General features: G+C 36.8%; 1 protein-coding gene across 14 annotated transcripts in view; it reads left to right on the top strand.

Annotated features, from left to right (window-relative positions):
• Positions 1-8,425, top strand: part of TBL1XR1 (TBL1X/Y related 1) — a 167,385-nt gene extending 158,960 nt beyond the window's left edge. For all 14 annotated transcript variants that reach the window (XM_070582390.1, XM_070582384.1, XM_070582386.1 and 11 more), the window contains 2 exons: positions 2,105-2,206; positions 3,623-8,425. In XM_070582390.1, coding sequence (XP_070438491.1) covers positions 2,105-2,206; positions 3,623-3,649 — 129 coding nt within the window. In that variant the 3' untranslated portion in view covers positions 3,650-8,425. The remainder of the gene's footprint in view (positions 1-2,104; positions 2,207-3,622) is intronic.
• The last annotated feature ends 5,098 nt before the right edge of the window (positions 8,426-13,523 follow it).

The raw sequence follows: 13,523 nt of genomic DNA, 5'->3' as shown, positions 1-13,523 counted from the left end.
TAGTTCTAATAGTTTATATTTTCTCTTGGCTTTCCTTTCAAGTTAATCTTTGTGTTGTGATTGAGTAGCAGAGGGCTTTTAGATATTAATCTGTAGATAATCTGCCTGGTGTATACATTTTCAGTCACTCATTTACTCCATTGTGAGAAAATCAATTTAGATGAAATTTGGGTATAGAACTATCAAGTGCTAATGGAAGATAAATGCTAGGGTAAAGGCCTAGGCTAGGCTAAAGGCATTTGAGCAAGTATCTGTAGTATTCTGTTGTATCACTGTTGTGTATCAAAAATATCATTTTACAGGGCCGGCCTGGTGGCACAGCAGTTAAGTTCACACGTTCCACTTCTCGGTGGCCCGGGGTTCTCCGGTTCGGATCCCGGGTGTGGACATGGCACTGCTTGGCAAAAACCATGCTGTGGTAGGCATCCCATGTATAAAGTAGAGGAAGATGGGCATGGATGTTAGCTCAGGGCCAGTCTTCCTCAGCAAAAAGAGGAGGATTGGCAGCAGTTAGCTCAGGGCTAATCTTCCTCAAAAGAAAAAAAAATAATTTTACTGTTTTTAAGTTTGAAAGTAGTAAAGTGCACCTAGTGAATTTGTAGTGTAGGAGAAAGTCATTACCTTTTGTCATATATACATCTAGTTTTTTCTTTCATTACTTGGGTGATATGTTACCTAAGCATTTGATAGGTAAAATGTTGAAGTCTGGTCCAAACATACATACAGATTTGGATAGATGTTGATGTTGGTGATCCGTTGGCCTTTGGTAATATCATAGCTCTGACTTGGTAACCATGCTCCTTTGGTTCAATTATAGCCTAATTCAAGCTTAGAAATTGGTAAGTGCTTTTGAAAGAAACTTTTGGTTTTTTTAAAACCCTGTAATTGACTGTCCTATAGCTATAGATTTTACTTTCTATACATCAGCAGATTTTAGATTTTGTTGGTGCCACTCCTTTCTCTCCTAATTAACAGTAGATACTCAAGACCTACTCTAGTCATACTTTTTCATTAGTCTCTTAAATGGTGAGAACTTTTAGGTAGGGAGGAACAGTTGAGCCTTCCCAACATGATCAGCTGGAGCAGCGCGTCTCTGCTTTCTGCAGTATTGCCACACTGACTTTGAAGAGGAACGCGAGGGGACAGTCTTCCAGCTAGGTGATTCTCTTAGGCTTGGCTGTCTGGGGGTGTTCACAAGGTACATGTCTTGCTACCGTGTTGCTTTTAGGTAGATCTGCTGCCTCCAGTTTGACCTTTCAGGTCACCATGAAGCTAAGAGAGACTTTTCCAGTTTGTCACAGCAGAACACCAGAAGCATATTTTTCATTGTTTTCCAATTTCTCACAGCAGAACGTTTGACCTTTGCCCTGTTTAATGGCTGGCTTCCTAGTAGGATATTTGTACTGAGCTTTAATCGTTCAGTGGTAGCTGAATGATTTTGGTTTCTATTGCTGAAGGAGTGAAATAATTTTGTTATACTTAGGGTTCAGCTAAATTGATGATGAAGTTGTTAGTGTTGCTGGTTGTACTTTTTTTTTTTTTAACATGGAACATCTTTCAAGGATAATGTACGTATATTCTTTTAGCTTCTTTTATACCTTCTCCAGCTTAGGGACTACTCAATAAATATAGAGTAGCTGACAGCCTTAGACTGGAATTGGGATTGTCTTTACTAGTTTATCATACTTCCTCTTTAGGATGTTTTGCCAAAGAAATACAGCTTTATTTTTTTCCTCTACATGTTGGCCAAACTCACGCATCCTTCAATAACAATAATTTATTTCAAGTCATACATTGAATGTTTACCTCTAGCCATTGATAACTGTGTCATAGAGGCCAAAGGTACCTTAGCTAAGAATGGTTATCAATCCTGGAGAAGCTGAATGTGTTTGTGAATCTGTTGAGAAGAAGCTAGTGTTATGTTTTTATAAAAGGATCATCATATCACACTTCTGGTATTTCAGAACTTGTATTTATTTTGGAGTTGAAGCTAAATCCTACCTCCGATTGCTAGAAATAAAGCCATATAATGTTTTTCCCTCAATATTTGGACTTATAATAATATATGTTATCATTCTTAAGATTCTGTTTTTCATATTTTTAGACAGGTGCTCTAGTTCACAGCTATAGGGGAACAGGTGGAATTTTTGAAGTTTGCTGGAATGCAGCAGGAGACAAAGTTGGAGCCAGTGCATCAGATGGTTCAGTAAGTATAATGGAGTGTTTCCAAAGGCATGGGTATGTGTCTGTGTGTGTAATAGCATAGGCAATAAATGTGGCTTATTATGGTAGTGACTATAAAAGTGTTCTTTTCAAAATTTTATGTTATGGTATGGATCTTTTTTACTAAGTGTTATATAGTTTTCCTGTTCATTTCATTCAAATAATGTAAACAAAATTTAGTCTCTTTTTACCAAAAGAGTGTCTTCATAATCAAGAAATGGACAGTTATTTTTAATATAAATCTTCATTAGTGAAATTAAGTATAGCAGAATAGCAGCAGTCTGAGAGGGATTTGACTTTTTTTTTTTTTTTGAGAAAGATTAACCCTGAGCTAACATCCGCTGCGAATCCTTCTCTTTTTTGCTGAGGAAGGCTGACCCTGAGCTAACATCCGTGCCCATCTTCCCCTACTTTATATGTGGGACACCTGCCACAGCATGGCTTGATAAGCGATGCCATGTCTGCGCCCGGGATCCGAGTCAACGAACCCTAGGCTGCTGACACAGAGCGCATGAACTTAACCACTATGCCACCGGGCCGGCCCCTGAGATTTGAATTTGTAATGCCTATTTCTACCTTCTCTTCCCTGCAGAAGAGTGTTTGTGGCCCAGGGAAGGGGGAGTAGAGGCAATAGAGTCCTGCACTGAGGAATGTGTGACACTGAGAGACTTTCAGGATGAGGTTGTCCAGCTCTTTACAGAAATACTAGTTATGGATCCCAAAGCTTGAAAGCAAAGGGAAGATGGAAAGGGTATAGTCATTAGCTGTTTACTGAAGCTATAGCTTAATATAGTCTGTAGTATCTTTCATTAAGGTCCAAGAGATAGGAAATGGTCTATTTTGAACAGATTTTTTCTACTTTTTAATTGACAGAGAGTGAATCTTCAAAATTTTAGCCGTGATTCTTTCCCTGTAGTATTAGCCCATGGTTGTTCCCTCCATTTACTAAGACAAGTTATCTGATTTCCGTTCGCCAAGTGCCCACTATAATGATTACTGTTGCTTTACCAGTTTCGTGAACTTGGGTATAAGAAATAGATTCCAGGGGGCCGGCCCCGTGGCCGAGTGGTTAAGTTCGAGTGCTCCGCTTCGGCGGCCCAGGGTTTCACTAGGTTCGGATCCTGGGCGCAGACATGGGACTGCTCATCAGAGCTCGGTGAGGCGGCGTCCCACATGCCACAACTAGTAGGACCCGCAACTGAAATCTACAACTATATACTGGGGGGATTTGGGGAGAAAAAAGCAGGAAAAAAAAAAAAAGATTGGCAACAGTTGTTAGCTCAGGTGCCAATCTTTAAAAAAAAGAAAAAAGAAATAGATTCCAACCTCTACTATAGAAAAGTTAAACTACAATGAAATTCTTAACACGTAACTGGTTGATTATTTTAATTTCTTGCAGGTTTGTGTATTAGACCTTCGGAAATAGCGCTACTAGTTGGAAGCCATGGACCGACTATGAATGTGTACATAGCCAAAATGACTGTCCTGACCCATGTACTGCTATAGTCCCACCTGAACCATGGCCAGTCCACTACAGCCAAATCGAAAAGAAACATATACATACAGTGTATATAAACAAAATTGCACCCTGAAGATGACAGAATTTTGTCACAGCTTGTGAATTCTGTTCACCAAGTGCTGGAATCTAATCTGCTGTGCCCCTAAAATAGCATTTAGAAGTTTTGGATATGAAAAACGGAAGAGAGAAAGAAATATGCGTTATAAAGCAGCCCATACATGTACCAGTTTTGGGATACTAATGACAGCCTTGTTTCTCCCCTTTGAATCAGCAGACACCATGGATTATATTCTTTTTTCCCTTCGGTAGTTGAGCAGTTTGTATGTACAGAGAAAATGGACTTACAAAAACTCGCAGCAGTAGTTTGTTCTTGCTTTTAAACTTTGTTTTTGGTTTAGTTTATGGATGCATGAAGTAAGGGAGTGAATCAGTTTCTTGTTTATATTTTTTTCACCTTTTAAACAAAAAAATTCTTAAAAATATTTTAATGCATTCTTTTGAAGAGATAGATGTTTGGTACATTTTATGGCTCCCAGAGCATATATTCAATTGGTGCATGTTGTGGAAGGGGGAATTGGAAATTAAATGAAAGCATATGACTTTGGTCATGTCAATCTGTAAGACACATCAGTAAAAGGGTATTATGCTCTGTTTTTGTTGGTTGGTTGGTTGTTTGTTTTTGTTTTGTTTTGTTTTTTTGGTGATGTGGCTTAAATGCAGTAGTTTCTTTTTGGGGACATATTTCTGCCAATTAAAGACTAGAAGGGCACAATTTTTTTTTAATACCATAGAGAAGATGCATAAAAATCTTCTGATGTTTTGTAGCCATAACTAAATTATGGTTCAAATGTGCACTATTGTGAAAAGGAGCAAAGTAAGTTTGGGGTTTCTTTGTTGTTTGTTTATTTGTTTGTTTTGCTTTGTTTTTTAAAGAGATTAAAATGTTTCTGGATAAGGATTAGCTTCTCAAAGTGTCCATCATTCTGTGTAGAAGCTTAAATATGTAATGTAACCAAACTCCAGTATTAAAAATCTCTCATGTTATTTTTCTTTATACAAAGCAAGATAACGGCATATAACACTGCCATTACATGGCAAAATGTTTGCTACCTTAGTTTAAAAACGATCTTTAAAACGAAAGACTTGCTTCAAGGTGTTTTTAAATAGCAGTGATTCCGAATTTTTTTTAAAAAGTATGATTGCACTAACCTCCCTGCTGCTCTGATTCTGGTTTGTGGTACTTGCGACTACATTTTTTCGAATATAGAGAGATGAAGCTGCTATGTTTTTTCGTTAATCACTACTATATCATGTCTTTTACTCTGTTCATAATATCAAGTATTTTCTTAAAGGTATAGGTATCAGATCAAACCTCTGATTGTGCTCATGTGACTAAAAGCTAAAATACACAAAATTTGCAAATGATAGCATGGGGCTGAGTTTATCTGTGTGATTAACAGGGTTTGTCATGATTAATGTAAGAATCCAGAAGTATCAATTTTGAAGACAATAGTCTCAAATTTATATCTCGAAGATTTTAATTAAGGAATCGCTTATTATCAAACTTAGCAAATTTATAACACTATTTCCGTCGCTAATTATTTTGAGGCCTTTACTGCTAAAATTTAACCTATGTTTTAAGTTTAAGTGGAAACTGATTTAACCCAAGTAATGCAGCTTTGATTTTCAGCAGCTGTTGTTTTGCTATTTTTAGAAAACAGTGTCGATTGAAGCAAGTCTTGGTTTTACTAAGGTAGGATAGCATTTGCTATTGATAAAGAGAATAAATACACTTAATTTCATAATACATTGTTATATGTACCCCAGTTGTTGTTAGTGGGGACTATGATACTGTAATAATATTTTTTAAAATTTACATCCAGAGAGGCAGTCATTCACGATGGTTCTGTGCCAGCTGTTTTTAGGGTTTTGGATCACATTATTGACATTTAGGACTATTACCCTGTGACTTCTGTAGGAAACCTAATATGCTGAGTATCTGGCACTTGAAATCCTGCTTTTATTGCTGGAGGTCCACATCTGTGGTTGACCTCTGTCGTTGTTTTAAAAAAATAAATAAAAATAAAAAAATCTGTGCAATAATTTTTAAATGTGCTCCCAGGAATAGACACAAATGTTTTGAGTATGTTTAAGCTGCATTTTCCTTTCGCGATGCATTTGTCAATTGCACTGAATTTAAATCTGAAAGTCAGAGGTGATTATTGATAGTACTTTTGTATTTTGATATGGACAATTTATTCATTTGCATACAGTTATTGACCTTTTTTCCCAGCTGATTAAAAGATAGTCAAGAACTTCTGCAATAGAGCTGCCAAAACAGCTACATTTTTATCGTATTGTCATCTTCTCTTTTTGTTTTTTTTTTTTTAATCTTTAGCTATTTTACTTAGGCATAATAGCCACAATAGGACATATAAAAGATTATAAATACAGAGCTTTATTATCCTGAAGTTTTGGGTCTTTTAAGTATAAACTTTATCTGAAAGGTATCCATTTTGTAGGCTTGGGTTCTTTGTGAGCATACAGTTGTTTATTTTTGCTGCTGTTCTCAACATCATTGCCTGCTGATGTGCCACGATGCTGCTCCAACAGACAAAAATAAGATTGCCTCTAATTTGAGCAGTAACACGATTGTAAGAGACCAAGTTTCACAGTCTGGAGAGTTCTATATTTGAGGTTCTTGCTCATTTTTCCTTCTACTTTTTTCTGAGAACTTATTCCTGAAGATCAACTGATTCCAGTAGATTTTCTATAGTATTCCTTATATATCGTTGTATAAGCTACTGTAAGAAACTTATCATAAGGAAAAATAGAAAGGAAAACTTGAATGAATAGAATACTCACTGATTAAAATAGACTACAAGAAGAGCAGCTGTCACTCTTAAACATCCTACAGGAGTATCTTCTTTCTCCTCTGTGTAGGAAGTCCCATAAGTTCTTCTATTTGTTCCAATCCTCATTTCCTGTCATTGATTAGGTACCATTGCTGACTTTCAAATGACTTTTAGAAGCGGTAACTTTTAATTTCCTAATAGGTCTTAGAGTGTATTGAATTGTTTTAATTATTCTCTAGGTAAGTATGTTTTAGGATTAAACACCTTTTACAGATACTGAAAGTGCCTCCTTTTGTGGTGTAAAAACAAATTATGGTGCAAAAAGTAATCATTAGATTGAATTACATGAAGGTTTTTTGCTTTTTGACATATAAAAATGTCAAGAGAAAGGCCAAAGATTTGTACTTTTTCACTTAACTTAAAAAGCACTCCTTTTTTCCTTAAACTTCTTTCTGTCAAATTAGATTTACTGAGAGAGTACTATTTTTAAGGAGCTATCTGTTTATGTAGAATGATTTTGTTAAGAGTAATGTAAACTATTATTGAGTAGAGGCCTGAAGAGGAGTATGCATTTTTGCTATTCAAAGGAATCACAAATGACCGTCCTTATGTGAGCAAAAATGTTAGGTTTTACTAGGTAAGCGGAAAAATAAATCTCAAACGCAGTGCTGTTTACTCTTTTCAAAGCAGTTTTCATTTTCTTAAGCACATTGTACATTTCCATAGAACCTGCTTTCAGTCTTGCATGCTAAGGATGGTACTTGGATTTGGTGAATTACTGTTGACAGTTTCTACAGGAATCCTTTTTCAGTGGACCAACATTGTGGCATGGCAGCAAATGCCAACATTTTGGGGAATAGCAGCAAATCTACAAGAGACCCTGGTTGTTGTTTTTTTTTTGCTTTGTTTTCTTTTTCCTTCTGAATCAGCAGGGATGGAAGGAGGGTTGGAAAGTTAGGAATTACTCCTTCTGGTAGTAGCTCTGAAGTGTCACATTCAATATCAATTTTTTTTTTAAACATGATTCTAGTTAAATGTAGAAAAGAGAAAAAAGAGGAAGTGTTCACTTTTTTAATACACTGATTTAGAAATTTGATGTCTTATATCAGTAGTTCTGAAGTATTAATAGCTTTCTTTCTTTCTGCCTTTACGTTGACAGTGTTGAAGCAGGGTGAATAACTAGGGCATATATATATATTTTTTTTGTAGGAAGCTGTTTCATGATGTTTTCTTTGGAGTTTCTGGATAAGTTCAAGAAAACATTCTGCATGTTGTATCTAGTCTGATGTACTTATCCATCTCATTAAAAACACAAACACGCAGACTGCATTTTGTAGCTCTGTAATCCCTAAATACAGAAGTAATTTTCTTCTTTCCTGACTTTGACATTGTAGCTATAATGTTCTAATTTTGATTTTTACAAATCCTTTGGGTCTAATTCTGTGAGCCTACCTATAGCACTGGATTAAAATGTCTGCATCATTTCTTTAGTTATCCAGTTAACTTTAAAACTGTTGTAAAAGTGTAAACCAGCCCATGACAGTTTTTTGTACATGTTAAAGAACTTTATTGTTCAGTTTTCATGATTATTGTGTAAGGAAGACTGATATAGATGTTCTATGCTGTCCTGGACCATGTTAATTACACTTACAATGTATTTTGGTTCCACATCACAATGATTTGTCCCCAGCGACCCTTTTATCCTTTCTAGGCACATTTTTTGTTGTTGTTGTTGTTGTTGCAGTTTCCCTTTGCATTGTATTGCTTTGACAACTGTAATTTGAATCAGATCTGAAAGAGGTCCAGAATAAAATATATTTTGATATTATGTTGGCTGTGTACATATATAAAACCTTTAATATCTATATAGTTTGTATAGACTATTTACTAGTCAAGTAAAGAGAGAGGGATGCTATTTCTTGTTTACAGTTTCTTGTTTACATTTTAATTGCATTTACTCCTCCAATATTCTATTGTAGAATAAACTTTTTTGCTCTGAGTTAGCCTTCATAACATATATAACGTCTGTTCTCTCCCATACTGGTGTTACCAATTATAACAACTGCCATCAGAACCCAAACCACTGTTTTTCGTAAATATATTGTTTTCCGAGATATATAGTTTAAAGTAAGCCCATAGATAAAATTACAAATTTTACTATTTTATTACTTCTTGCAGGAGATAAGATTTTTTAAATGAAGGGATTATTTACTATTTTTATTAAAGAATAATAGAGCATTTAATCAGCTAAGGAATAACAATTACTTTTGAATTATTTTGAAAAATCAATATTGTATTTTAAGGACATTGTTTCACGTAATCAAACTAAAAGAGACCTCGGATTTAGCATGCATTTGAGCACAAAACTGTGTGTGTGTGTTCTTGAAGATTTCTAGGGCAGGACTCTCAACTTCCTGAATGATGTTTTTTTCTTCATATAAACCTATTATCATTTAATATCTCTCCCTTAGCTAGATGCTTATGTTGCTAACAAACCTTATAATCTATGAAAAAAAGATACTAGGCACCTTCCAGTTTTAATTAATCCCAACTTCTTTAGAGTTAGAGAATTTTTAAAGAATCAATGGGCATATTTTTTGTTTTCTTTTGTTCTTTGAAAACTTGTGTTCTCCAGGTCTTCTCCCTTTTCCTTCTGTTCCCCTAAGCAGAAACTGACACAGGCATAGCCTTGTCATGTTCGATGAAATGATAAGCTACTGCAGTTGCTAGAACTTTGCTGACCGCCTTTCATTTTCAAAGGGTTAACTTTTATTGCATGGCATCGATTAATATCCTTTTTCAAAAAGTGCTGGACTGCTAAGGATTAGAATCCATATAAGCTTGACATAAAACTGAAATCAGTTTGGGTAGTCATAGGAGGGGTTGTTTTTAATTTTGTGGTTCTTATACTTTACAGTAGATCAGATTTCTTACCTATTATAACACATAGCAGATCAGATTCAAGTTTACTGTTTCCCCAGTAGATTCATTTGCAAAATGCAGTGGAGGAAAAGACACTATGGACAGTGGTTTTATGGTGCTTTTCTCTGCTGTACCAAAGCTCTGTCAACAATGAAATGTTAACCCTGTGCTACTTTTTCTGCATGTTTCTTCTCAAATGTCATATCTCAATGCTTATTTGTCCTAACTTGTAATATTTTTGTATTAAATTTTTTAGGAGTTCCTTGTACTTTCTTTATAATTTAAAATATATTAAACACAAAGTGTTTAGTAAAGTACAGAAGACAATTATTAATGTTTCTTGGTTGTTGGGTTTGTATGATCAATTGTGCAAACAATTCACATTTTAAGAACTAGGACCAGTGGGGTGGAATCTACACAGAAAAAGATACCACAATTCTGTTTAAATCAAGCAACAAAACATAGTATGTTAGACTAATCCAATGCCTCTGCTTTAAAGAGATACTGCGCTCCAGAAGTAGCCAAAGCCTCGGTTGGAGGGCTCCTGGGCAGGACGACTGGAGGGATCACGCCCTGAGAGCACACCTCAAGTAGTCAGACACTTGCATTAAAAACCAGTCACACTGAACTCAGTCTGAGATCAGACATTTGAAAACATCACCTTCCAGAATCTCACACATTCAAATTAGTAGATTTTGAAAGATCTACATATTGTAAGACCCTTGTCCACATAAGCTTTTCTTGACTTCATTTACACACACTACTTGACCAGGTTAATTGTCTGCTTTTCCAGCTTGGGTGCTTGGGTACGCTGTACCTCCATGGAGGACGGCATGGCTAAAGCTCCTAGCAGCAATGGAGAGCTGCATATTTGGCGTGGATGTCATAATTAAGGCCGAGAGTCATCAAATAATTCAAATCATTTAACATGACATAAAAAGGTAGCTAGGTAGTATGTTTTTAAATATTTCCAGTGAAGTGCTTGAAATAGTTTAGTGTACGGAAATAAACAAGTTTGAAGTTGGACAAATGTGTTGAAGGAAATGATGTCTCATGATAAATCAAGACTAAATTAGAGGTAAGTAAATTTTACTTTTTAAATGTTGGCTAACCTGGCATCCGTTAAAGCCCTTTTTAAAGTAAAATGCCTGGCCCTACCCTTAACCTACTGGCTGATATGATATAGCACAAGTTGTGTGTGCTTTCTGTATGCTTGTTTGTTTGTGTGCCATAGGTGACCAATGCGTGGGGGAGGGACAAGGACTGGTTGCCATTGGCATACTGTATGTTTATGACAAAGCACATGCCCATAAAGAAATTGAAAATAATAAATGCCCATTTCCAAACTCCCAACCAATTCCTCAGTGGTCACCACTGTTAACACTTTGGTGTGTGTTCTTCCAAATGTTTTTAATACATACTTTAAAAAGAAAAACACAAATGGGGTTGTAATATTCAGTGATTTCAGAAACTCACTTTTTCACTGAAATTGTCAGGGACTTTTGTCCCATCAGTATAGGTACCTCCTCATACCATAGGTGTAGCGTATTCCGTAGAGGTTAAGAGGGTGAATTCTGCCTGACTGCCTGGGTTGAATCCCAACTCCGCCAGTTACTAGCTGTTTGACCTAAGGAGTTACTGTCCTGGTTTTCCTCTCTGTAAAATGGGGCTAGCGCTAGTACCTACCTCACAGAGTGGTCATGAGGATGAAAATTGTTAACGTATCTAAAGCCCTTGGAGAACAGTGGTTGTAGAAAGCACACGGTATGCTACCATTATTTTGATTTTTAATAGTCGCATTGCGTTATACACTGTAATTCAACTAGCCCCTATAGCGTCTACCTACTTTCAGTGTTTCGTATTATAAACAGTGATGCAGTCAGCAGATATTTGGGTGTCTGTAGGACAGTTTCAAGAGTTGATTCTGATGCACACTCTTGGTTAATAGGGACTTTCCAAGAATCTGTACAACTTGCCAGCCACCCGTTTTATGGCACTAACTGAATCTGTTATTTCAAAAGGAGTCATTTAGGAGTTTCTAGAAGAGAGATTTCTTGGGAAGAGTGCTTTGTATATTTATTCAGTGTGCATACGGGAACAAAAGAGAAAACAGTTTAGACCAATAAATGATGATCATGTGGCAGTACTTAAAACAACTAATTTTTTGACCCTATGTCATTAGTCATTAAATGTTAAAAGTATGACCAAGATTTTGTTAAACATGGGAGAAAATAGTTGTCACGGAGTACAATATATAGGATAAATCCAATTATAAACTTTGTGGAACTACCAGAATATTTAATGGCGTACACTAATATTGCTGGGAGCTAAATTCCTAGTCGTATGTGCTAGAATAGCAGACGTTCATTTTTTTCTAGGACTTTTTTTTAAGACCATTTTTATACATTTTACCTTCTCGAGTCCTGGGTCCTCTTTTGTTACTTTCTTCAGCAGATATTTATTTGTTAAATACCTAGTATGTCCCAGGAAGTGTGTTTACCACTGGATATACAATAGTGAGCAAGAAAAAATAGAGTCTGCTCTTGTGAAGTATTATAGGGGAGATCGTTCATTAAATGCTATAGCAGGCAGTTAGCATCTGAAATTGCTGTTTTTCTGAGTCAAAAACTACAAAATACAATTTCAAAAGGCCCAGCTTAATTTGAGGTACTGTGCGTGTAATTGGCAAAGAGTAGCTAACAGCTTGGGATGTCAGCCTGTTAGGCTGGGAGAGCTCGCCCAGCTGTGTGTGTCCCAGGACGCCCGGTACAGCCCTCTCTGTGCTCCACATTGCACCTGTCATTACTTGTGTCGTTCTTCTAGTGGTTGCTATTTTAAGTTTAGATAGTATGTATTGACACCCCCATTTATTACTTTAAACAGTGTCCCTTGATTCCTTACCACAAAAGACAGAGAAGTTAAGCGCTTTATCCCTCTTTGCCTCAAGAGTTTTGTTAGGATTTTCACTCATTGAAGACGGTAAGGCATGTTTTCGCTTTTACTGCTACTACAACCAGGAACTCATGAATGTCAGAAACGTGTGCCAGTCACTGCGTGTCTCCTCAAACCTCACCCCTACCGGGTTACCAAAAGCAGTTACACACACACACAACGGCACATGAATCAAAGTAGCTCCTCGTTAACAGCTACACGAGCTACTCTCACCCCTTAAGCAATCTAGAGAGAGCCTGGTTTGGAGTTTTAGTTTAGAGCTTTGCTATTCAAAGTGTAGCCCATCAACCTCAACCTGGAAACTTGTTAGAAATTATCTTGAGTCCCACCCCAGGACCTAATGAATCAAGCTGCAATTTAACAAGATCGCCCAGGTAAGTTGCATGCACAGGAAAGTTTGAGAAGAACTAATTTAGGGTCCAAGTCAAATCTAGGATCTTGTACCATTTCTCCCCTCCCACCCCAATCCTGAATTCCTTGAGACAAGCAGCCTATCTTAAGACACCGTAACACAGTCACTGTTTGTGATAGGGGTAAAGGAAAGGAGGAAGAGGTCCCCAAAAGAGACTCTGACACAGCTCACTGGTTAATGCACGGGGCAGTAAAATACTTGGGTATTACAGGGTCCTCATAAAAAACAGTGATCCTGCTGCTTTAATACTGTAACAATCAAGATCTCGTGTTCTGACCAGTCAAATTAACTGGGTAACTGTGGGCAAGTTACGCTCTCTCTACCTGTGTCGTTGTCTGTAACCTGGGGAATAACTATGACCTGCGTCAAGTTGTAAGGATTAAATGAGATGGTGCACATAGTTTTTAGCACCGTGCCCAGCACATAGTAAGGCATGAGAAACAGTCTAACCGTTAGTGTTCCCTGGGGGTGATGCTGCTGGAAGATGCTAGCATGGTGTGAGGAGCAGAAGTCCCCGTCCCCTTATGCTGAGATTTACACAATTTACATTGTCTTCTGAAACCCCAGTTTTGTATAGCAATAAGTTCACTACTCACTTTGAGACCATGGCTTCTTCATTCCTGAGTTTATTTGGATCCAT

Source organism: Equus przewalskii, chromosome 18, assembly GCF_037783145.1.
Source record: "Equus przewalskii isolate Varuska chromosome 18, EquPr2, whole genome shotgun sequence".
Lineage (NCBI taxonomy): Eukaryota > Metazoa > Chordata > Mammalia > Perissodactyla > Equidae > Equus > Equus przewalskii.
This window is presented reverse-complemented; position numbering and strand designations above follow the sequence as displayed.